The sequence below is a fragment of the Rhinichthys klamathensis genome, unplaced genomic scaffold, assembly GCF_029890125.1.
Source record: "Rhinichthys klamathensis goyatoka isolate OS25496 unplaced genomic scaffold, OSU_Roscu_1.1 h1tg000201l_1, whole genome shotgun sequence".
NCBI classification, from domain to species: Eukaryota; Metazoa; Chordata; class Actinopteri; order Cypriniformes; family Leuciscidae; genus Rhinichthys; species Rhinichthys klamathensis.
This window is the reverse complement of record NW_026606727.1, coordinates 1111233-1136042: the sequence shown is the minus strand read 5'-3', so window position 1 is coordinate 1136042 and position 24810 is coordinate 1111233. Positions and strand designations below refer to the sequence as shown.

The following is a 24810-nucleotide window of genomic DNA, read 5'->3' as shown; positions in this document are numbered from 1 at the left end:
TCTATCTAATATCCCTTAATGAAAAATCGATTTTAAAGTACTAAAACAACACAATGGTGATTTAAGCATGAACCTTTCTTAAACAGAGCTTTGTCAAGCAGTGCAAGCTAGCACAAATGTCTTGACAAAGTTTCCTTTTCTAGAGTTTTTTTTATAAAATGCCAACAACCACAATGATTAAAGGCACATTTTAAATGAACTACATTTATTAGTAATAATAATCGAATACACTGACTTAGCCCATCTATAAGCTTTTTAAACAATGCTCATCCAATCAGATTTTAGATCACCTATACACTTTATAATAAATGTTTGCATGGCATTTTCAGAAATCGGACCATATCATAACAAATGCCCTTGTAAAACATGAAAGTGAATAATACCTTTCAGTTACCCAAATGCACCAGATGCACGGGCTGAACTTTGACCTCTCACCTCCTGCTGTGTGATGTCCAGGATGCGCTCAAGGGTTAACTCCTCAAAGTACAGACGGTCACACTCATCAAAGTCCGTACTGACCGTCTCCGGGTTATGGTTCACCACCACTGTACGCTTGCCCATCTGTCTGAGGGCACGAATGCTTGACACAGCACACCAGTCAAACTCCACACTGCTGCCTATGGGGCAGTAGAGCGAAACACTGCCCTGACCCACTTTTGCACTAATTGCTCATTAAAACTAATGAAGACATACATGAATGGATTGGTGTAAAGTGAAAACAAAAAAATCAAAGGATGATTAGGTAAAAAAAGGAATAGAGCTCACCAATGTGATACGGACCACAACCCACAATCATGATACCATGATCCTTAAAATCCAAGTCATGCTCCTGTTGAAAAGGACAAAAAAATGGGTTCATCCTCACACACATGCCATAAGCTCCAATATCCACAATGAATTTTATAATTTATTTTATTTTATTATTTTATGTTGTTTAATCTTATGACACAAGCTTCAATTTCCATAATGAATTGTATTAATTTCTTTCCATTTTCCTTTATTATTTATATTATATTATATTATATTATATTATATTATATTATATTATATTATATTATATTATATTATATTATATTATATTATATTATATTAGTTTAAAAAAAATTCCTTTTCCATTTCAGGACATTTAGATTTATTTATTTTTAAATACTATTTTTATTTTCCCATTCAATTTACGTATTTCTCTTTTTACTAAATTCACCTTATTTATTGTGCATTTTGATGCTTTAAGTTCTATATGTGGTTTGGCAATATTGTAAAAAAGGCTGCTATAGCTTTCCCTTGTTATATAACGTTTCCTTTGTGTACTAAAATAATTTCGAAAAAATTGTGCTACTGTGGAAAAGCCTAGACAAAAATATTTCCTGGCACTTCAATAAAAGACCCTACATAAAGGTTGGACAGACTGGTTTACCTGACCATGGTAAGTGCAGTACAAGTAGTTGGTGGCTGCAGGGTATTCAGCAGCAAGTGTATCAATCTGAAAGTGAGCACAAAAGCCATTTATCATGAAGCAAGGTTTATCATAACCACTGGATCTCAATAATAAAAGGATATTTCTGCCAATAGGCTCAAACCTGTTTGACCCAAGGTCGGATGTTCTGGTTGAGCCTCAGCGCCCGAGCTTCTCCCTCTGAGATGTCCAGAGCCTGGCCAACCTGTCGGTCTGAGAAACCATCCCTCTTTGCCTTCAGAAGTAGATCTCTCGGCACTGTGGCGCTGAGGGTGCAAACAGCATCAAGAAACTCAACATGACACAAATGCGCTGACACAAAGTTTTCAGAATGTTAACCATTTAATATTGCTCTGTACTGCTTGGTTACATAGCATTTTCTGAGCTGGTTTTTAAATATTTTTTTGGTAAATACATGCAAAATCATTAAAGGGAAAATGTTTTTAGGATAAATAGCAAACCGTAGACCTTTGATCATCAGAGTTCAAGCTTCAGTGTACATGGAAGGAAAGAAAATCTCCCCCAAAAAAATATTGCTTATGCTTATTTTTAAATCAATACAACATTTGAACAAAGATCAAAGGGAAATGGAATCAAACCTTGCAGATTTTTCTTTCGTAACATTCATGTTTCATAAGCTTTGCATTGGCATAAAACAATTCAGATAATCAAAACATCTGGTCAACTTTTTGATCTATATTAATGTGAAAAATAGTAGCTTTAGCTATGTATACAGCAAACCTTCAGTACTTATACTGGTCCTGGTTTAAATCTCGGTTTATTAACAATGCAAAGAGCATTAAAACCAGCATGGGACAGCAGGAGTGTGAGACGGTAGAGTCGCTATGGACAGAGACAACCAATCCTCACCATCCCACGCACCACGTGTGAGACTTTACTTTATTCTGCGCTTAAAGAGGTCAGCGCACACCTGAAAGTAGCCTGGTGGTTAAAGATCAGGGGTAGTACAGGGGTTGTGAAAAGATGGTTCAAACTTTGATCTTCGAGTGTTTAACTACAGTTCATGCTCAAGGAAATGTGACTATAACTCAAGATGCTGCTGTTCTTGAGCAATGTACTGTACTATAAAGAACCATAAGCAAAGTTTTAGCAGATTTGTGTATCTAATAAAATAAAGGTCTAGATGTTGGTTATTTTATTAGCCATCTTCTGAGCAAGTTTAAGTGAATTATTAGAATATGACAGAATAAGACCATTAAGATGTTTTACATTGTGCCATTATTATTTTTATTACAGTTAAGCCTATTTTTTACCTTACAAATTCTCATTATGCATCCAAAAGTTTTATTTTTGTAATTCTCATTAGATTCTCATTACTGTAATAAATTATATCACATACTATATAAATAAGATACACACAATGGCCACTTTCTTAGATACACCTAATCAACTGCTGTTTAACACAAATATCTAATCAGCCAATCAGATGGAAACAACTCAATGAATTTAGGTATGTAGACATGGTCAAGACTATCTACTGAAGTTTAAACTATGGAAGAAAGTTGATTTAAGTGACTTTTAACGTGGCATGGTTGTTGGTGCCAGAGGGGCTGGTCTGAGTATTTCAGAAACTGCCGATCTACTGGGATTTTCACACACATTCTCTGGGGTTTCTCTGGGGTTTAGAGAGAATGGTACGAAAAGAAGAAAATATCCAGTGAGCGGCAGGTCTGTGGGCGAAAATGCCTTGTTGATGCCAGAGGTCAGTGGAGAATGACCAGACTGGTTTGAGCTGATAGAAAGGCATCAGTAACTCAAATAACCACTCATTACAACCAAGTTCTGCAGAAGAGCATCTCTGAACGCAACACGTTGAACAGAAGCAGACGAAGATCAGAAGATCACACCGGGTGCCACTCCTGTCAGCTAAGAACAGGAAACTGAGGCTACAATTCACATGGGCTCACGAAAATTGGATAATAGAAGATTGGAGAAATGTTGCCTGGTCTGACGAATCTGGATTTAGATGGTTAACAATGAAACAACATGAAAGCAAGGATCCATCCTGCCTTGCATCAGTGGTTTAGGCTGGTAGTGTAATGGTGTGGGGAAATTTTCTTGGCACACTTTGGGCCCATTAGTACCAATTAAGCATCGTTTAAACACCACAGCCTACCTGAGTATTATTACTGATCATGTCCATCCCTATATGACCACAGTGTACCTTTCTTCTGATGGCTACTTCCATCTGGATAACACGCACCATGTCACAAAGCTCAAATCCTCTCAAACTGGTTTCTTCAACATGGCAATGAGTTCACTAGACTCAAATGTCATCCACAGTCACCAGATCTCAATCCAATAGAAAACCTTTGGGATGTGGTGGAACGGGAGATTCGCATCATGGATGTGCAGCCAACAAATCAGCAGCAACTGCGTGATCGGATGCAATGCAACTATCATGTCGATATGGACTAAAATCTCTAAAAGAATGTTTCCAGCACCTTGTTGAATCTATGCCACAAGAATTAAGGCAGTTCTGAAAGCAAAAGGGGGTCCAGCCCAGTACTAGCAAGGTGTACCTAATAAAGTGAGTGAGTGTGAGTGTATAATTCCAGTAATTAATACACTAATGAAAATTCCTTTTTTGCATTCCAGTAATGAGAATATGCTGTGTGATTAGTTAATAATTTATCTGTTATATAATTTCACAATTTAAAAACAAATGTAATAAAATAATTAAAATAAAAGGTGCTAAAAATTCAATTGTCTTATTTTCAACATTCATTTTTTATTTATAGATAGATGACAGACAGATAGAACTATTTTTTATTAGATAGATTTATTTATGTCTGTTAATATCAGTTATGAGCGTCCGAATGTGACTTAACTTCTCTCACCTGTTATACTGACCCAGGTGCTGCTCCATCTCAGTGATGTGCCTCAGTTTGTGCAGGAACCATTTGTCTATGGCAGTGAGGTTATGGATATGATCAACGGTCACACCACTGTGCAAGGCCTAGAGAAACAAAACAATCAACATAATGTCTAAAATCAGCAAACGATACTATAAATGCCATGAACATAAACAGGCTTGTCTAATAAATGATGGCGATCTACAAGAAATTGTGGGGTCATTGTTAAATGAGAAATAATGTCTCTTGATTGTTGGCTGTTAGCCTGCAGTGTCCCTTGAATACAGAGCAGAGCCCAATGAGCTGTAACTCGCTGTTGCTGTAGCGCTGTGGGGGGGATGGGGCTCCTGGCCAATCAGGACACAGCACTTAATAGCCTGTCTGCTTAATAGGAAGCATAACCTGCTCTGAATGAAATTATGTGCCTGGAGACTAACATCAAACTCTAATGCCACAAAAGCGAGACCAACCTTGAGAGTTATTGATGTCTCATGTCTTGACAGGATTTGGCCTATTATTCCTTAATAAATCTGCCAGCATCAATGCGTTCATTTGACACTCACATAACACGTTTTTTGATGAGAAGTTGGTTGTTTTCTCTTTAGGCAGCCAGATAATTTTAATTTTTAATGAATGTCCAGTTGATACAGAGCAGTTTTGTATCATCTTAAAGGGGTTTATTTTGCAATAATGACCGGCTGACTACAGTACTACAGTACATTACCCTAGTACTGCACAGCTACTTACAAGACAAGTAAATAAACAGGTACAAAACATTGATTTAAACTGAAACAGGAAAAGGAGAGGAAAGAGATCGCTGAGAGCAACAAGAAACTAGGAAATTGGTGGCCAGCGACAATAAGTACACAGTTCAATGGACATCATACAAAAATAATTGACCACATAATGAGGTGACTGGCCAAGCACAGTCAAGGATTCTATATAATAATTATTTAAAACTAAGGTTTAGTTAAATAACCTATGGAAATATATAACTACCCCAACTTTTACACTGAATTTACAGATATTGTATTCAATTTCGATTTCCTAAGGTAGTTTTGCCATTTTCTTTGTCTTGAGAATCAACTCTGATAAATATATTATAGTTAACTTTTAAATCGGTTTCAAAAGTACAATACAATTTAATCATTTTTTATTCAATAATTTTGAAACAGGACACAGAATTGCATTATAAAATTATTAAATCATAACAGTTTAAATTTACTTTTGTCATGTGATTTTATTTAAAAATGTAATTTATGCAGAGTTTTCAGCATCATCACTCCAGTCTTCAGTCACATGATCTTTCAGAAACCATTCTAATATGCTGATTTGCTGCTCAAGAAACATTTCGTATTATAAATGATGTTGAAAACAGTTGTTCTGTTTAATATTTTTTGCGGAAATTATGACATTTTTTTCCAGGACTCTTTGATTAATAGAAAGTTCAAAAGAATATAATTTATTTGACATAAATCTTTTGCAACATTATAAATGTATTAATTAGTATTTTCAATTTACATTCTTTGCTGAAAAAAAAAACCTTACTTGACCCAAACTGATGGTATAACCTGGACGCAAAGATTTAGGACTGATGTAAAAACTGTTGTCTCATTCACTCATAAATCATGAGTCTAAATTAAACATGGCTCTCATGTTGAGTTGAGCACAATCAGAATCAATAATCTAGACTGTAATGCACATCTCTTAATGCTCTGAGTCACAAACCTGGGCGAGGGAGAAGATGCGAGTACTTGAAGGCATGGAAAGCTCTCGCTGCATGTCGTGCTGCTCTGCCCAGGCTCTTTTCAGAGGCAGACGTGGTACAAAGCCGTCCACTGAGGGGTGGCACATTCGCAAAGCCTTCTGGATGCTCTCCTCGAAGGTTCGGCCAACTGCCATGACCTGTGAGGGGAGGAAATAAGTGGAAAGGATGGAGACGGAAGCCTTTTTTTGCCTATTTCTGTAAATCAACAGCACTGAATTAACTGTGATACAGACTTAAACAAAATTGGCAATACAGAATTAAAATCCTAATTTGGTCTTGGATTAGTTTTAATCTGTGCTAGAAAGCAGCAGTGTTCGATTGCCATGACAACTGCCGCACCTCTCCAACACTCTTCATGGCACTGCCGATCTCCTGAGACATCCCTTGGAAGCGGTCCAGATCCCAGCGAGGGATTTTGGTGACAATGTAATCCAAACTGGGCTCAAAACAGGCCGTGGTCTGCTCCGATACCGCATTCCTTATGTCTGGCAGAGGAATGCCCAGAGCTAGTTTAGCAGCTACAAATGCTAGTGGATACCTAATGAGAAAGGGTCAGAAAGCCGCCATGTCATATAATGGATAACATTATCTACAATAATAGAACAATAGCAACTGCAACTTATAATTATTTACATTTCATCAGACTCCAAAATGACATCTTTTAAGATCTCAATTGTTTCTCCTAGACAGCAATGAAATTGTGACTGAGACCCCAGTAATTTCACACGTCTCCTCTAGCATTTCAAAAAAGATCTCAGCAGTTTCCCAAACCGTGTCCAATTTTGTCAATATAGCAAAGTCTGCTAAACTGAACAATGATCAAACTATCTAAGCAGTGATATCCATATATAACATAAATTCTCTTATACTTCTCCTAATAAATTTAAGGAGAAACATCTGAGAAAGTTGATATTAATAAATTAAAATGACTTAATTTTTCCTATTGGAATTTAGAAAATATTAATAAACCTAGCCCTTAGCACAATTTAAATAACAAAGCTTTCCAAAAATCCCACCATAATGTTTTGTTTGAAGAAAAATAAATTATAATAATAGCCACACAATGTATTAAAACTATTTTTGCCTCTTCACAGTAATCTTTTTATAAGACAACAAAATCTGTTCTGTTTATTCCACACAATTGTGGCATCAATGCTTTAAAAGGATATAGATTGATTTCACACTGAACAGACAGAGTGGTGGGTGGGTGTTTTTTAGAGTCTGGCTCTCAACATACACAGAACTTTGGCTGCAGTCAGTTCTCAATACTTTGGTGACAAAAAACTCAAAACCAAAGACAGTGTGAAACTGACACCTTCAGTTGATCACAGGGAAACGTCTGTTTCTCAGGTAAAACTTGAACCAAGCCAAAGCAATTTACACTCTTAAATCTGTACCATACAGCAATAAATGAACTCAAATACAACAGTGAGGTGCCTAAAGACATACAGTAACTAACTGTGGCTACCCATAAAGCAGCATTTATGCTTGTATACTTTAAAAATATGGGTGTATTATTAAATAATACTTTGGTGTGCAGATCTCACCCTGTAGCTTTGGACGCCAGTGCTGAGCTTCTGGAGAGGCGGGCATTCACCTCAATGATACAGTACTCCAGAGAAGACGGATTCAGGGCATACTGGATATTACACTCTCCCACAATGCCTAGATGACGCACCACCTTAATAGCGGTCTCTCTCAGCATGTGGTACTCCTCATTGGACAGAGTCTGGCTGGGTGCAACCACAATGGAGTCACCTTTGAGATGACCAGAAAGAGCTATTAACTGAAGCGCTTGAGGATATTCAATGCATATGATGTGACTGGTGTTTAAATTCAAATGTATTTAAGGTGTATGAATATGGATGTGTGTATGCTGGGGTCAATGACAAACAAGGACGTACAAGACTATGAGGAGAAAACATCTTTTTAAAATCTAGTTTAACATGCGTGACTACCAATTATTAAAAATGTAATCTTCAATTAATTTTTTTCAAGAGATCATTTTCATTCTCAAAAACAGTTTGCAACCATTGAGGTAAAAAGTAATAAAATATTTTCCTTACACCGAGACTACATGCAAGTCTTGATCAATGTTTTTGAAAACATTTTAAAAATATTGATCAAAGAAAAAAATTAATTCTTTACATATTTCGTAATTTTTTTTAATTATCAATATCATAGGTGTTTGACCATTTGAAAGCCTAAACTAACCTATATTATTCTATTAACACACGCATTATTGAAATACTTCAAATATATCAATTAAAAAGTATATTTTAATTCATTTCAATGGCTTGCGCCGCGTGAGGACGTTTTGTTGCTTCGTCGACCAAAGCGCAAGCGGATCTAGCTAGACCGGAAACAAAACAACAGGCACGACGCCGCACGTTTTTAGTGGATGACGAGCATGAGACGCCGAAATGGATGCCAATAAGATTCTGAATGGAAAGTTTACTTTTAAGAAGTTGCCAAATGGTTCCATTGACGAGACCAAAGTGATGTGTGTGTTTTGTCGTTGTGAACTGAGCTATCATCATCGCAGCACGTCCAGTCTGAAATACCACTTGATGGCCAAGCACACACACACACACACACACACACACAGCTGATGCGAATTCTCCGCCCCCTCGTCAATATCAGGACCTCGTCAGTATTTCTTTCACCCTTTTATTGATGGACAGTGTTACATTGTGTGAGAGATTATTTGCTCCAAGTGAGAATGTTAGTGTGAAATTGAACACAGTATATGCCAATGTTGTTTTCAATAAAATACATTTGCACAAAGCAAGCCAATCCACTTTTCCATGTTGATAAGAGCATTAAAATGAGAAAAAAATAATGGGACAAAAATAAATCAAGAGACATTTAGAATAGATAAAAATGTGCGATTAATTGCGATTAATCGCAAGTTAACTATGACATTAATGCGATTAAATATTTTAATCGTTTGACAGCACTAATATATATATATATATATATATATATATATATATATATATATACTTTTTAATTTATATATATAAAATATTATTGATACTTTTTAATTATATATATACACTACCGTTCAAAAGTTTGGGGTCGGTACGATTTTAAATACTTTTAAAATAATTCTCTTCTGCTAACCATGGCTGCGCTTATTTGATTAAAAATACAACAAAAATCAGTTATAGTATTAAATATTATTCCAGTGTAAATCAGCTGTTTTCTGTGTGAATATATAGTAAAGTGTAATTTATTCCTGTGATCAAAGCTGAATTTTCAGCATCACCAGTGTCAGTGTCTTCAGTGTCAAATGATCCTTCACAAATCAGTATAATATGAGGATTTGATGCTCAAGAAACATTTATTATTATTATCAATGTTGAAACAGTTGTTGGTCTGTCAGTTGTAAAGTTTTTTTTTTTTTTTTTGATTCTTTGATGAATAGGGTTAGGGTTAGAATCTTTTGTAACATTATAAATGTCTTTACTGTCACTTTCGATCAAATTAATTATTCCTTGATAAATAAAAGTATTGATTTCTTTCCTCCAAAAAATAAAAAATAAAATTCTCACTGACCCCAAACTTTTGAACGGTAGTGTATATATAAAATAATAAAATATTATGCAAAACTACTTTTTTTATAAAAAATGTCTCTCATCACTGACACGCATGCATACAAGATTTTATTCTACATAGGTACCTGTGTGGATGCCCAGAGGGTCAAAGTTCTCCATATTGCAGACAGTGACACAGTTATCAGCGACATCTCTCACCACCTCATATTCCACTTCCTTCCAGCCCAGCAGGGACTTTTCCACCAGGATCTGCCTGCTCATGGCCAGGGCCTGTAACAGAACAGAGTAGGAGTGAAAGGACTTAACCCACTTTCATCATGCCAAACCATCTAGAAAGCATCCATATCAAGAGGAATCAAAATTTCCTTGGTCTTCTTGAGATAAAAGGGTGTACTATGAACACATACCGAAACTTTCAGAACTCAGCTTCATACCCAGAGAAAAAAGGCCATTTATTGAGACCCTAAGCTGCAAAAATGTAGGTTTATTGATGCATGAAGCATTTGAAAAATATAATGGACCCGACAGAAAACCCAAAGCAGACAAATAAGTTAGAAACATATTTAAATAGGAGAAAGCATCAAAAAAAGAATTAGACAAAAAATATTTGGCACAAAAAAAAAAACATTATTAGTGGACATTGGGGAAAAAAACTAAAAGAAAAGAAAAACGTACAACATGACCTCTTAATTCAAACATGAAACATTCTTTAAAAAAATCTCTCTGTTCAAGAGCAAACATTCAGCTCTTACACTATAACTGATCATAAAGCAGATCATATTTTAATTCAGAGCATCCACATGAATAGAAATAATTAACATCATGTTGTGTGATGTTTTACAGTGCTTACCTTGCGAGCGGTGTCCTCTAGCTTCTCTCTATTAGCACACAGGCCTGAACCCAGGCCACCCAGGGCATAAGCTGATCTCAGCATGACAGGGTAGCCAATCTCCTCTGCTGCCTTCAAGGCATCTGCCACCTTCCAGACAAAAAGGATCATCAGTACATAATCAAAGACAAATATCTAATCAAACAGTGTCCAACTGTAGCATTTACTTTGAAAAGTTTCTCTGAAACCTCAAATAAGACAGCATCACAACTTTGAGCAGTACCACATTTTGCATCTCACCGTTTTAACAGCAATACTGGGAGCAATCTTTTCGTTGATCTCCATTAGTTTATCTGAAAAGAGTTGCCGATCCTCAGTGGCCATGATGGACTCAACAGGTGTGCCCAAAACCTGCACTCCATACTTCTGCAGGACGCCACTCTGAAAGAGCTCCACCCCTGGGACCACGTACAGGAACATAATGTACCATCAATCAATCCTTTCAGTCCAGTTAAATTCGGTAAAGTGTGATGCTGATAGCTCACCGCAGTTGAGAGCCGTCTGTCCACCCATGGAGAGCAGGATGCCGTCGGGTCGCTCTACTCTGATCACCTCTGACACAAATTGAGGAGTGACGGGCAGGAAGTACACAGTGTCTGCCTGCTTGGTGCCAACCTCGTTAGTTTGTACAGAGGCAATGTTGGGGTTAATCAAAACTGTTTGCAGGTTTTCCTCCTGTAGACAGAAACAAGAAACACTGCTGTGATAAAGAACACCTGTACTGTTGTTTCAACTAGGTCAGTGGTTCTCAAACTGTGGTACACGACATGACCCTGGAAATGTACAACTCTTTAATAAAAAGCATAGAATTAATTTATTATTATTATTTTTATTATTAATATTTACAATCCTAGACACACACACACACACGTGCTAAAACTAAAATGATTAAAAATTATTTTCTGTAATTGAAATTAAAAATGAATTAAAATATAAATATATTACTCAAACAAAAAATGTAAATGTTGCCTTGGCATCTAACTGAAATAATTTTAAGTTGAAGTACTAAAATTAAAAAACAAATACATTTTTTTAAAGTCTAATAAAATAAATGACAAAAGCACATTACTCAAACTAAAACTAAAAAGCAGAAAATTGCTCAAAATGAAACTAAAAATAAAATAGAAAAAAATGTAAAAAATAAAAGAACTGAAAATATAAAAATAAAAGCTAATTAAAATATTGCTAAATATTAGAATAGTATATAAATAATACTAAAATAACACTAACACAAAAAAGACAAACAAATATGAGAAAAACAAAAGCAAGACATTTTTTTGGGGGGGGGGGATATGAGATTTTTTAATTTATTTTAAATTGATATTAATCAAAGCATGGCATTATGTGTTACTAACAGCCCTTAAGATTGCCGTTTTGGATGATGGTGTGCTAATGTCCCAACTAGCTTTACCAGCAAGACTTCCTTGGTCAACCAGATTTACCACAACATATTTTTGCTGGTGAACACATCTATGTCTAGTCAATTGACAACAAACTAGCTAACTTACAAACACAATCTTGAACCTTCAAAAAATTATTCTAAGGCCGAAACAAGATCAAAAAGACTCTATTTGCTTTTATAAATGCTTAAGAAACAGGGGCAGCATGACTGTGAAAAGGTGGTACTTGGATGGTCTGACTTGATACTTGGCCTGAAAGGTCTGAGAAGGACTGAACTAGGTCACTGCAAAAAGGTAGAACCCGCAGAAATAAACAACACAGCTCACCTTCATTGCTTTGACAGCCTGTGATCCTGAGTAGTCAAACTCTCCAGCCTGACCAATGGACAGGCCTCCAGACCCCAGCACCAGCACTTTGGATACCTGGATAAAACAAGGACAACAAACAAGTGTCTGTTTCTGTACTCAACACAACGTGACAGCAGAGAGGACTTCCAACTTATGTAGTTTGTCTCCCCCACCTGGATTCTCTGAGGAACAGCAGGTTTCTTTGGCATCACAGATGCGATGCTCCCCTCCTTCCCCTTCCTTATCAGAGAGATGAAAGCATCAAACAGGAACTATAAAAGATAATTGAAGAAAGTGCTCAAGTACACTGGCTGGTTTTTAATGAAATAATCAGCACCCCGCTGTGTAGGGCAGTCATGTATGAATCCCTATGGAGGATTCAACACAACATGATCAAGAGAGGACATTCAGCCATGAAAAACAAAAAGATCAGACTCTTCACAATCCTCTGACAGTGCTGCGGTACCTCTGTGTCTGTGGGTCCTCCCTTGGCCTCAGGGTGAAACTGTGCTGTGAACACTGGCTTGGTATTATGCATAATGCCCTGGAAAAGTAGAAGAGAAAAAAACAGTGTTTGGAGTTAACCTAGATTCCTCTAAAAGCAAAACAAAAGGTTTTTACAAATATGAATATTTTCTAAACGGCCTAAGAGTTAATTATCAATAAAGACAGACGCTATAGTAGTCAAACCTATAATGAGGTGTTACTTTAAAGGAGATCAACCACAGAAGCGAAATGCATCACTAAAAAACCTTCCAGGCACTTTTAATTATTTTTTCCACAGTCAGTCACAGTTAAAGTGATAGTTCATCCAACAATGACAACATTTTTGAGTCTGACAGAATGACTCCCCTTTACTTTCATTATATGGAAAAATTCACATTTTCACTCATGCTCCGTGGGAGAGAGAAGGTTAAACAGGTTTGAAACGACACAAGGGTGAGGAAATTATGACAGAATTTAAATAGTGTTGGGTGAAGCATCCCTTTTAGGTTAAATCCAGCAACACAGACCTCATTGGTTCCATCATTTGCATTGGTGAAGAGAGGACTCCAGCCTGGAGGTAGAGACTCGCTGTCTATGCCATACCCATGATTCTGAGCTGTGATGAAAGCTTGGCCCGTCATCACGTTCACAACTGGCTGGTTTTGGCCTCTGCAAAAAAATATTTTTAATTAGTCTAAGGTTACAAATGACAAAAGTTCCCTTTCGAGGGAACTCGCGATGCGTCACTTGACGCTTTGGGAACGCCCCCAGCGTGCATGCGTCTGAGCATCAATGTCAACTAGTCCAATGGAAAGAATGAGCGTCACGGGCGGGTGACGTCATGACCAGGAAGGGATAAAGGCTCACCCGGTGAAACGCGGCATTAGCTTCTGTGTCTCAGCAAGCGATCTGTGTCATTTTGTCTCTGTCTATTTACTGTTGTCTGTTGCGGAAAAGGATGGAAACTAAACAAGTGTACAAACAGTGTGCTTCTCCCTGCCCGCGTTATTTAACGGGTGGGGACACACACGAGCTTTGTGTCGTTTGTTTGGGAGTGGAGCATGCGGTCTCAGCCTTCGAGGGGGCTGAGTGCCAGCATTGTGAGATGTTACCGCTTCGCATGCTCCGCTCTCGCCTGTCACTCTTTGATAAAGAGAGTGGGCAGGCTCGCGATCCACAGGGATCAGGACCCGCGTCTGCTGAGGCAGCGCGGAGAATGCATTCCTGGGGATCGCAAAAGGATCTTTCGGAGGGGTTGGAGACGGGTCCGAGGGCTCTTTCTCCTTCCTTACCCGAGAGATCCAGTGCTCTCTCCCCGGTGTCGGAAGCACGCTCTGCGGTTTCTTCCGCCCGGGGAGAGAGCCCTCCATTACTTTATTGCTCTTCCTCCGAGGAGGTTGATGCGATGAGTGTGGAGAGTGTAAGCACACACATGGGGGAAAGAGATTCACAATTTATTTCCCCAGCATATGATGAGCTGGTGGATGTTATGTCGCGGGCTGTAGAGAAGTTAAATATTGAATGGCCATCTGAGAAGAAGGGCGCTCGTCCCAAAAGCAAATTAGATGAGCGCTTTTTATCTTCCACCACATTATCTCCACCACGAGGGCTTCCATTTTTTCCCGATTTACACAATGAAATTTCTAAATCGTGGGATAAACCATATTCATCACGTCTTTTCAGCCCTCATGTTAACACTTATTCGAGAATAAGAGGGCTGAAAGAGTATGGTTATGAGGCGATGCCCCAGGCGGAAGAGAATTTAGCCAGTTATCTTTCCCCTGGTCCCGCATCGTCTCTGAAAGCCTCGGCTTTGCCCACTAGACCGCTTAAAGCCACTTCGGTGTTAGTGGGCAAAGCTTATACGGCAGCAGGTCAAGCTGGAGCATGTCTGCATACTATGGCAGTGCTCCAGGCTTATCAAGCTGACCTGCTGGGGGATCTGGATAGTAGTGAGGGAGTCAGTCATGACGATATTCGTGAACTTCGTCGGGCTACCGATCTTTCTCTCAGGGCTACTAAGGAGACCGCCAGAGCAATTGGGCGGTCTATGGCAGCCTTGGTAGCTACTGAGAGACATTTATGGTTAAATCTGTCTGATATTAAAGAAAAAGATCGAGCTTTTTTATTAGATGCTCCGCTTGAACCTTCTGGTCTCTTCGGCGACGCAGTCCACGCGGTCGTCGAGAGATTTCAGGAGTCAAAGAAGCAAGCGGACGTTTTTAAAAAGTTTCTCCCTCGCCGGGTCCAGCCCCCTGGGACTGCTGGGCGTGAGCAGCCCCAGCCGTCGAGCTCATCATATCGTGTGCATCAGAAAGAGAGTGTTGCGTCTCGTGCACCTCCACGTAGAGACTGGAGACGGACGCAACCCTCTCAACCGAAGTCTTCTAAGTCGAAGCCGGATCTGAGGACCGTTCTTCAGGCGAAGAAGACTTCGGTTCAAAAAAAAAAAAGGTCCTGATGTTCATGCATCAGGCCTGTGAGGACAGCCCCGACCGAAGTGGAGCGGTGTACACCTCATTATACGGTGCCCGTTCCATTTCGGGGTCCTCACGAGACCGTTCTGCCAACCCTGCCACCCTTGGTGCTTCAGGGCGCAGCGGTCTCCAGCGAGTCGCTGATGCTATGCTGCGGCACAGCATCGGTTTCGCGCCCTCTGAGGGGGGCCTTAGAGCGGCCAGTTCAGGTAGTTCCTGCCATTATGTTTCAGGCTCCGGAATTGGCTGTCTCGATAACACCAGAGACCAGCCTCGAGAGGCTGGTTCCCTTAGTAAATTTTCTGGCAGCGTGGAAGCTTCTGCCGAATATTTCTCATTGGGTCCTGCAGATTGTAGAGAAAGGATACAGAATCCAGTTTGGTTCTCGTCCTCCTCGTTACAACGGGGTGCTGCCCACAGTGGTGCATCCCGAGCAGGCTCTGGTAATGGAGCAAGAGGTAAAGGCCCTGTTAGCAAAGGAAGCTATAGAACAGGTGTACTCACCCGACAGAGAGTCGGGTTTTTACAGCCGTTATTTCATTGTTCCAAAAAAGGATGGGGGGTTGCGTCCCATTTTAGATCTTCGTCTGTTGAATCGTTCAGTACAGAAACTCAAGTTCAAGATGCTGACACTCAAACAGATCGTGACTCAAATCAGATCCGAGGACTGGTTTGTCACGATAGATCTGAAGGACGCCTACTTCCATGTCTCCATCCTCCCTCAGCACAGGAAGTTCCTAAGGTTTTCTTTCGGGGGCAAAGAATACCAATATCGGGTTCTTCCTTTCGGTCTAGCTTTATCACCCCGCACGTTCACGAAATGCGTGGATGCAGCTCTAGCCCCTCTCAGGCTTCAGGGCATACGTATTCTGAACTACATCGACGACTGGCTGATTCTGGCGGAATCAGAGCAGTTGGCGGTTCGGCACCGAGGTGTCGTTCTCGCCCATATGCAGATGTTGGGGTTGAGGCTCAACGCCAAGAAGAGTGTTCTTTCTCCAGTACAGAGAACCACTTTCCTTGGTGTGGTATGGGATTCAGTGACGATGCGGGCCACTCTATCGCCCGTTCGTGTAGCTGCTATCCTGACAGCCACCAAAGAGCTAAAGCTAGGCCAGTCACGCACTGTGAAACAGTTCGAGAGACTGTTGGGTCTCTTGGCGGCAGCGTCCAACGTGATTCCTTTTGGCCTGCTGTACATGAGACCTTTGCAGTGGTGGCTCAGGACCAGGGGGTTCTCCCCGAGGGGAAACCCACTTCGTATGATCAAGATCACGCGGCGATGCCTTCGTGCCTTGGTTATATGGAAAAAACACTGGTTCTTAACCCAGGGTCCGGTGTTGGGAGCTCTCTGCCATCGAGTTACGATCTCGACAGATGCTTCCCTCACCGGCTGGGGAGCGGTAATGGAAGGCCGCTCGGTTCAGGGTCTGTGGAAAAGTCATCATCTTTCGTGGCACATCAATTGCCTGGAGATGATGGCTGTCTTCAATGCGTTGAGACAGTTTCTCCCAGACCTGAGGGGCCATCATGTGCTTGTACGAACAGACAACACATCAGTGGTCTCTTATCTGAACCGTCAGGGGGGTCTGCGGTCGCGTCCGCTCTGCAAACTGGCGCACCAGATCCTCCTGTGGTCTCTGGGGAAGGTACTCTCCCTGAGGGCAGTGTATATTCCTGGGGACCAGAATGTGGGGGCAGACATCCTGTCGAGGCAGGAGCTGAGGCCAGGGGACTGGAGACTCCACCCCGAGGCGGTGGAAAAAATTTGGGAGTTTTACGGCCAAGCAGAGGTGGATCTGTTTGCGTCTCAGCACACGACGCACTGTCCACTTTGGTTCTCCCTTACTCACCCAGCCCCCCTGGGGCTGGATGCTATGGTGCAGACGTGGCCGAGGCTACGTCTGTACGCATTTCCCCCTGTTGCTCTGCTCCCAGGAGTTCTGGAACAAGTCCGCCAGTACGGAATAAGCCTACTGCTTGTAGCACCACGCTGGCCGAGTCGGATCTGGTTTGCGGACCTGATCCATCTCTTAGACGGTCCTCCCTTGGAGATCCCGATCAGGAGAGACCTTCTGTCTCAGGCCGGGGGCACAATATTTCACCCTCGACCAGAGATTTGGAACCTGTGGGTTTGGCCTCTGAGGGGGCCCAACTCATAGAGAGTGGTCTCTCAGCTGAGGCTGCTGAGACCATCCTAAGCTCCAGAGCTCCAGCTACTAGGAAACTATATGCGCTGAAATGGAAAGTTTTTTCTGTATGGTGTCACCGACATCAGTGGGATCCGGTTAACTGTTCTGTGAACACAGTACTCGAGTTCTTGCAGGAGCGCTTTACGTCAGGTTTATGTCCTTCCACACTTAAGGTTTACGTGGCGGCCATTGCGGCTTACCACGCCCTGGTTGGGGGTACATCGTTGGGTCGAGACCCCCTGATTACACGTTTCCTTCGTGGCACATTGAGGCTGAGGCCTGCAACTCGCACTAGGGTGCCAGCTTGGGATTTGGCAATAGTACTAGAAGGCCTGTCTAGGGCTCCATTTGAGCCCTTAGATTCGGTTTCAGAGAAATTTCTTACCCTTAAGACTATCTTTCTGCTAGCTATTTCGTCCCTTAAGAGAGTTGGAGACCTTCAGGCCCTTTCGGTTTCCCCCACTTGCCTTGAATTTGCACCGGGCATGGTCAAGGCGTTCTTATATCCAAAACAGGGATACGTCCCTAAGGTGCCGACCTTGATTCCGAGGCCTATCGTGCTGCAGGCTTTCTGTCCTCCTCCTTTTACATCTGCGGACCAGGAAAGGCTGAACCTCTTGTGTCCAGTGCGAGCACTGGATACTTATGTTCATCGGACATCGTCTATGAGGAAGTCCGACCAGTTATTTATTTGCTTTGGATCACCTAAGAAGGGTCTTCCTGCTTCTAAACAGACGGTTAGCAAGTGGATAGTCGAGGCTATTTCACTTGCATACGAGTACTCTGACCATCCGTGTCCCTTGGTGGTCAGAGCTCACTCAACGAGGGGTATGGCGGCCTCTAAAGCCTTGTTATTTGGGGTTTCCCTCCAAGACGTTTGTGATGCGGCAGGCTGGTCCTCACCGCTCACATTCGTCAGGTTTTACAGTTTGGACCTGGATGCTGCCCCAGGTTCTCAGGTGCTTAGTGCTTAGTTTCAACAGACTGACACTCAGGTACTTGGAATTCTGGCGGTTTGGGTATTCTCGTTCCCAAAGCGTCAAGTGACGCATCGCGAGTTCCCTCGAAAGGGAACGTCTCAGGTTACTACTGTAACCATAGTTCCCTGAGAAAGGGAACGAGACGATGCGTCACCCTGCCATACTTCCTGCTTCCCTGTGATCGGCTTGCTTCGACTTTTTGAAGCTAATGCCGCGTTTCACCGGGTGAGCCTTTATCCCTTCCTGGTCATGACGTCACCCGCCCGTGACGCTCATTCTTTCCATTGGACTAGTTGACATTGATGCTCAGACGCATGCACGCTGGGGGCGTTCCCAAAGCGTCAAGTGACGCATCGTCTCGTTCCCTTTCTCAGGGAACTATGGTTACAGTAGTAACCTGAGACGTTATGCTTTCTCTTCTTCTGCCATGGTATTTTTTGTCTTGTATTCCATTTCCAGACCCACATGGAATCAAATTTGACAGTAAATGAGGGTCTATGTACCAGATTATATAGCAGATAATAATAATAATAATATTAGTACCTGTTTCCCATTGGTAGTTTATAAGACTGTGCACCAGCTGCCAGAGCTGTGATTTGATTCCCCATACAAATACCAAACACTGGCTGAGGACGGTCACTTTCCAGCACCTGAAGGTCAATATGATGGGACGATGAAAGATGAGCATAGTGAAAATTTATTAATTTTCAAATTCCCATATTAGTTTACAGCTGAACTTAAATCTTTTTTTTTTCACTTGTTTTCTAATGTAAATGTTTTCTGTTTGCAGACCACTTTACTTCTGTAATGTAACATATTTCCAAGAAAAACAGCACATTAAATGAAAGAATACCAGTGTGGCCTAATTGATGTCAGCAGAAAATGAAAGTTGTTTCAGATGAATGATTCCAAATGAATTGTTCAATTGCATCATACCTTGCGAACATTTTGAATCAAGGTCTTTGCCAGTGAAGGATCTCCTGGGCCGTTGGAAATGAAGAGACCGTCATACTCCAAACTCATCAGGTCTTGGTCCCATGGCACTAAATGCACCTCTGCTCCATGCTATGATATACAAATGAAAAGATTTGAAATATGATTAGCTATAATGTCTATTGCTTCCACAGAAGAAGACCACAGCCAAAATCCCCTACCTTGACAAGTAGTCTTATAATATTGTGCTTGATTCCACAGTCAACAGCAACCACTTTGATTGGGTTACCTTTCCCAAACACTTGAATATCCTTAAAGCAGGAAGAGACATGGTGAACACTCACTGAAAATGCAGTGACAGCAATTTGATCGAGTATGCAGGTTACCTTGGTAGAGACCTCAGCCACTAGATTCCGTTGGTTAGGGTCTGTGATCTCCACTTGCTGACCATCAAATTCAATCTTACCCAAAACGGTACCCTTATTAGAGGGAAAAAATAGGAACCTTCAGAATGTATTTAGGACAAACTATGCATACTTCAAAGTTGTGTAAATTCTGACCTTGTCTCTAATGATCTTTGTCAGCATCCTGGTATCTATCCCAAAAAGTGCCGGCACCTGTAAGTAAAAAAAAAAAACGCTTTAAATACTGTAAGTAAGTAGAAGTAGAATATATGGAAACACACCTTCTCCTCTTGAAGCCACTGAGCCAGTGATTTTACAGAGTTCCAGTGACTGTACTCATGACTGTAGTCCTGAACCAGCAATCCTGACACCTTCCAACAACAAATACATGGAAAAAAAACAATCATGACTGCAAATATATTAACATTTATGTATTTGGCTGACAATTTTATCCAAAAGTGACTTATACTGCATTCAAGGTATATATTTGATCAGTTTTTGTATTCCCTAATAATCAAACGCATGATCTTCACATTGCTAGTACTGTACGAGCTGCACAGCTCACCTGAATGCGATCAGACTCCACATTTTTCTTCAGTCCCAGTTCATCCAGCTCCTGTGTATTGGGAACACCATAGTTTCCCACAATGGGGTAGGTGAGGGTCAGGATCTGCCCTCTGTAACTGGGGTCTGTCAGAGCTTCGGGATAGCTGGAGAGATGATAAACAAACTTTAAAATGCTTAAAGTCAGCTTCAATCTAAACTTGCTATAGTCTTTTCTTCCCTATTGTGACGTATATGTGCATAGATAAATCATTTATAATAAATACTGCAATCATCTACTCTAAAAATACAAGAATTGTCCATTTTGATTGCATGGATATGACAGTAACCTCTGTATATTATTGACTTGACAAAGTAACTGGTTGATTACATGAGTGTTGCCACTGATTGTTTATCTGGAAAGTTGTTTCTTTTGCACTTTTCCACAGCTGCCAAAACACTATATTAATGCATGACCACATTCAGAGGGTCCCTTCTTACCCAACTAGTCCTGTGTTGAAGACCAACTCTCCAGCTGCAGATTGATCATGACCAAAGGAGAATCCCTTTATCTTGGTCCCATCTTCAAGTACCAGGTGTGCAGTCTGAGTCTGGACATTAGACTTAATTTAGGCAACAAATGTGTCTGAGGCAAGGAATTCATGATGTGCAACGTGAAGCAAAATTTAAGGATTTCCAGGATTTTTGACAGTTAAATTTTCACAAAAGCTTTCTTACCTTATATCATGTAAATTAATGCGCTCAGCCAATTAACTCAAAGATAACACACCTTAAAACTGAGCAACCTCGTTGATGTTCTCCAGTTGCGCCATCCCAGCCTCAGTGATTTGGCAACTCCACAGACTGTTAAGATTTTTGACATATTCTGTCCAGAAATGTGTTTTTCTCCTTAAAATATGCGCTATTTTCAAACTATGTGTGAATATAAACTTGAAATGGGTTCAAAATACTTCAAACCACCAGTGAACACAGCGCGCTCTGTCCACCTGCTGCCGCTGTGTAAAGTTGGAGATGGAGAGCGCGAGCACACTCTCATCGCTTACTCAACGCGCTGTGCTCTGATTGGTCAGTTTCACTTCGACGGCAGAAGACGATGCAGGTATTTATTGAATAACTGTTGCCATTATCAGCGATTAAAGATTGTAAATCATATATATAACTCCCGGTAAAATAAAGCATGACCAAACACTTAAACTTTGATGCCATATTTTCAAATATATTTCAATAAAAACTGTTTTTATTTTTAACTAAAGCTGAAATATTTTTTTTTTTTTTTTACATATCTTAATTGAAATAAAGCTCAAATGAAGTTTAAATATATTACATGGAAAACCTTTAAGTGTTGCCTTGGCAACTAAATGAAATACGTTTACTAATGAGGTACTAAAATTACTAAAACTGAAAAAAAAAATCAACTTAATATAACATTTAAAAAACTATTTAAATTGACAAAAGATAACAAATTACTAAAACTTAAAATCAAATTAAAATAAAAAAACTGAAAATAAAAAATAAAAATGCTCTATTATTAAAATATTAATGCTATAGTTATAAATAATACTAAAATGACACAGATAATTACAATAATGAAAAGCATAAATGCAGTTTTATTGTTGCAACATCCACATTAAGTAGATTTATAGTAAAACCATAACATCAATTAAACTTCAAATATCACCAAAAATATAATATAATAAAATATAATATAAATGTATAAATCTGTTTAGTACTGCAATTTAAGTTGCACTTCAGCCATATTGTGTCACTGTCCATATAATTCAAACAAAACCTTATTGCATCAGCCAGTGCAGACCACAGGCTAAAGCAACTGTCATATGTTGTATTTAGGATTTTTAAAAGGAAGCTCAAATATGCCTTTTAAAGGAGAAGCACACAGACTTCTGATGAAACTACAGCACTTCCTAACCATGCATTCACATTTGCAACCCTGATCCACAGTTTGCTACAGTGAGCAAATCCCTGCTCTTTTCCTCTCCTTCTGACAATAGCGAGAGCCCTATCAGGGGATTAATGCTGTGCAGGACTTTGCTGAGCATGCTGGGAGGGCTCAGTTCCAAGGCCGCCACTCTGGTGGATTCAGCAGTCTGTCAGAAACAACACATAATGTGCTTCACCATTCAGCAAAGACAAAGTCTTCAGACAGGAACAACATCAACTGTGGCTGTGGCAGGTTGTAAGCAGTGTCAACTTGACCACAAACTAGACCATGGTTCTGTGTAACAGATGTGTAGCACACTGCTGAAACATGGTCTCATCAACATTTTGTTTGATTTGTTTTATTATACTTTATGTATATAATTTATCTCAATTATAAACTCTTTAAAATTAGACTACAAAACTTTTACGACTTATATTAAGAATATTAGGGTGAATTCAGGTTGATTGGGACACTTTTCCCCAGCCACCTTAATGGCAAAAAGTGTCCGAATCAACCTGAATTCCTAGATATCATAAAATCACCACTAAAAATCACAAAAAGTTTTGGCTCCAACTTTATGCAACCCCAGGAAATTGGACCATACCATTTCAGTCAGAAACGAGGGTCTCTCATTTACCTGTTCACATGTTTTTGCAATTATAGTTTGTGTTTTAGTTTAGTTCTGGTTACATGTTTTATATTTGTGCAAATATTGTGGCCATATTTAGGGTATTTGTCAATGGGTTTCATTCCGGAATGCTGTTATTCATTTAACACTTACCGTACCTTTTGTGTTTTGGATGGTCAGATCTTTGAGGCAGAAAGGGGAACTGGTAAAGCATGTACTATACTATATGGAAATATTTTAATTTTATATGTTTTATGCAAGAAAGCTATCTTTTAATTGCCATTAGTGGAGAAATAAACTTTTTGCCACCATATTGGTGTAGTTACGGCCTCTACCAGCAGGGGCATACAGTAGAAAATAACCAGCCAAACTCTGATCCATTGTTTTACAGTGCACTGCCCTCTAGTCGTCACCCTATGAAATCTCATCTACTGTTGAGATTCCATGAGATCTGTGAAACAAATACCAAGCGATGATTAAACAGCATTTGTTGAGTTTTAACATTATTATAATGAGGGAAAACCCTAACTATCAAGAATATGCTATCCACTGAGTTATTATAATGCAGTTCCTCGTAATTTAAATAAGTAAATCTAGCATCCAGCTGAATCTAGCATTAAACATGAAATCATCATGTTTACATTGAATGATTCTTCTACAATGTGATCCTTGTGTCTACATGAGAAATTCAATGGAGAGAACATCCCTGTCTTAAAATAGCCTGCAGTGGCCCTTTTCTATTCTAAGAGCCTGCTGGCATAATAAGACCGAAAATTGCTAAGTGATTATGGGGTATGGGGTGTTTCAGAAATGCATAGCATTCTATTATAGCTCACACTACACAAATACGGTTAGTTTCTTCTTCTGGAGCCCATCCATTTTGGCTGGGATCCCATTTGCTGTTTTCAAAGATCCCCAGCCATATACAAGGGTCTGAAAATAACCAAGGCCATGTTGGTCTCTACCTAAACTCATTAGTCGTGTCTTTCCTCCATGGATGACAACAGAATAAAATGAGTGACCATTTAAAAAAAAAAAAACTTTATTTGATGCATGCAAGTAGCCTGGGAAAACCCAGACAACTTCCGGCAAATTTAGATTTGCTCTGAAAGTTAGTCTGGCAAAGAGCTCATTCAAGCCCATTTCCAATCCGTCGAAATCGAGGCACCAATCAGAAACGTTGGGGCGGGCTTTACACGATGACGACAGCGCTGGGATTTTGAAGCAGATTTTGTAGCCTACATTACAGAGATGGATGCCGCCGTCGAACATCACTCGTTCGAATCAGCTATCGTGTCTGTTTTAAGCGATTTGAAAGTTTCCTTTTTGTTAAAAACCGAGCAAAGAACAACACTCGGAGATGTTTCTCCGCCGCTCTGCATACGTCATCTCCTTCACCGCTCTGATTGGTTTTAGGTCTATCCGCGACGTCCGTTGGTGACGCCCCTCTGGAAATGATTTGTCTATGACGCTTTGCCAGACCATAACTCAGTTACAACTGAGAATGGTCTGGTTTTAACCATGCAGGCTTGCATGCAAGGTTAAAGTGGATTAAATTAATAAAGCCATTTTGAAACTTTCAGAGATTCAGGAACTTGAGCAAACATTTTTTTTATCATTATTGTTGTTGTTTTTTGGGTATATTTATGTGTAAGATTTGGGGGCCTGTCATTGCAATAGCTGTTTTTTTAATTATTATTCTTTCTTTTGTAATCCTGAAGAGCTTATCCACATCTCAGCATATCTAATGCAGCTAGAACATTCTGGCAGCCTCTAGTATATGCAAATGATTTCTTTGTATTTTATTCCATCTCTTGAACCAGAAGTGATGGGCGGGCTTCTCTGATGACGTGTGTTGGTGACTTCAGCAATTCCAAGGAACTATAATAGGTATTCTTTTAAAGTAAGGGGCT

General features: G+C 40.1%; 1 protein-coding gene across 1 annotated transcript in view; it reads right to left on the bottom strand.

Moving 5' to 3' along the window:
• Positions 1–21421, bottom strand: part of cps1 (carbamoyl-phosphate synthase 1, mitochondrial) — a 52331-nt gene extending 30910 nt beyond the window's left edge. Inside the window, exons 1-25 of the mRNA XM_056263227.1 lie at positions 21100–21421; positions 20811–20920; positions 20332–20476; positions 20048–20137; positions 19923–19979; positions 19749–19841; positions 19584–19673; positions 19366–19494; positions 18973–19079; positions 13308–13449; positions 12761–12838; positions 12468–12566; positions 12274–12369; positions 11032–11221; positions 10787–10944; positions 10508–10636; positions 9783–9927; positions 7645–7855; positions 6437–6635; positions 6058–6234; positions 4315–4433; positions 1578–1719; positions 1415–1480; positions 766–829; positions 436–617 (exon numbers count right to left, since the gene is read on the bottom strand). Coding sequence (XP_056119202.1) covers positions 436–617; positions 766–829; positions 1415–1480; positions 1578–1719; positions 4315–4433; positions 6058–6234; positions 6437–6635; positions 7645–7855; positions 9783–9927; positions 10508–10636; positions 10787–10944; positions 11032–11221; positions 12274–12369; positions 12468–12566; positions 12761–12838; positions 13308–13449; positions 18973–19079; positions 19366–19494; positions 19584–19673; positions 19749–19841; positions 19923–19979; positions 20048–20137; positions 20332–20476; positions 20811–20920; positions 21100–21192 — 3111 coding nt within the window. The 5' untranslated portion in view covers positions 21193–21421. The remainder of the gene's footprint in view (positions 1–435; positions 618–765; positions 830–1414; positions 1481–1577; positions 1720–4314; positions 4434–6057; positions 6235–6436; positions 6636–7644; positions 7856–9782; positions 9928–10507; positions 10637–10786; positions 10945–11031; positions 11222–12273; positions 12370–12467; positions 12567–12760; positions 12839–13307; positions 13450–18972; positions 19080–19365; positions 19495–19583; positions 19674–19748; positions 19842–19922; positions 19980–20047; positions 20138–20331; positions 20477–20810; positions 20921–21099) is intronic.
• Positions 21422–24810: the final 3389 nt, after the last annotated feature.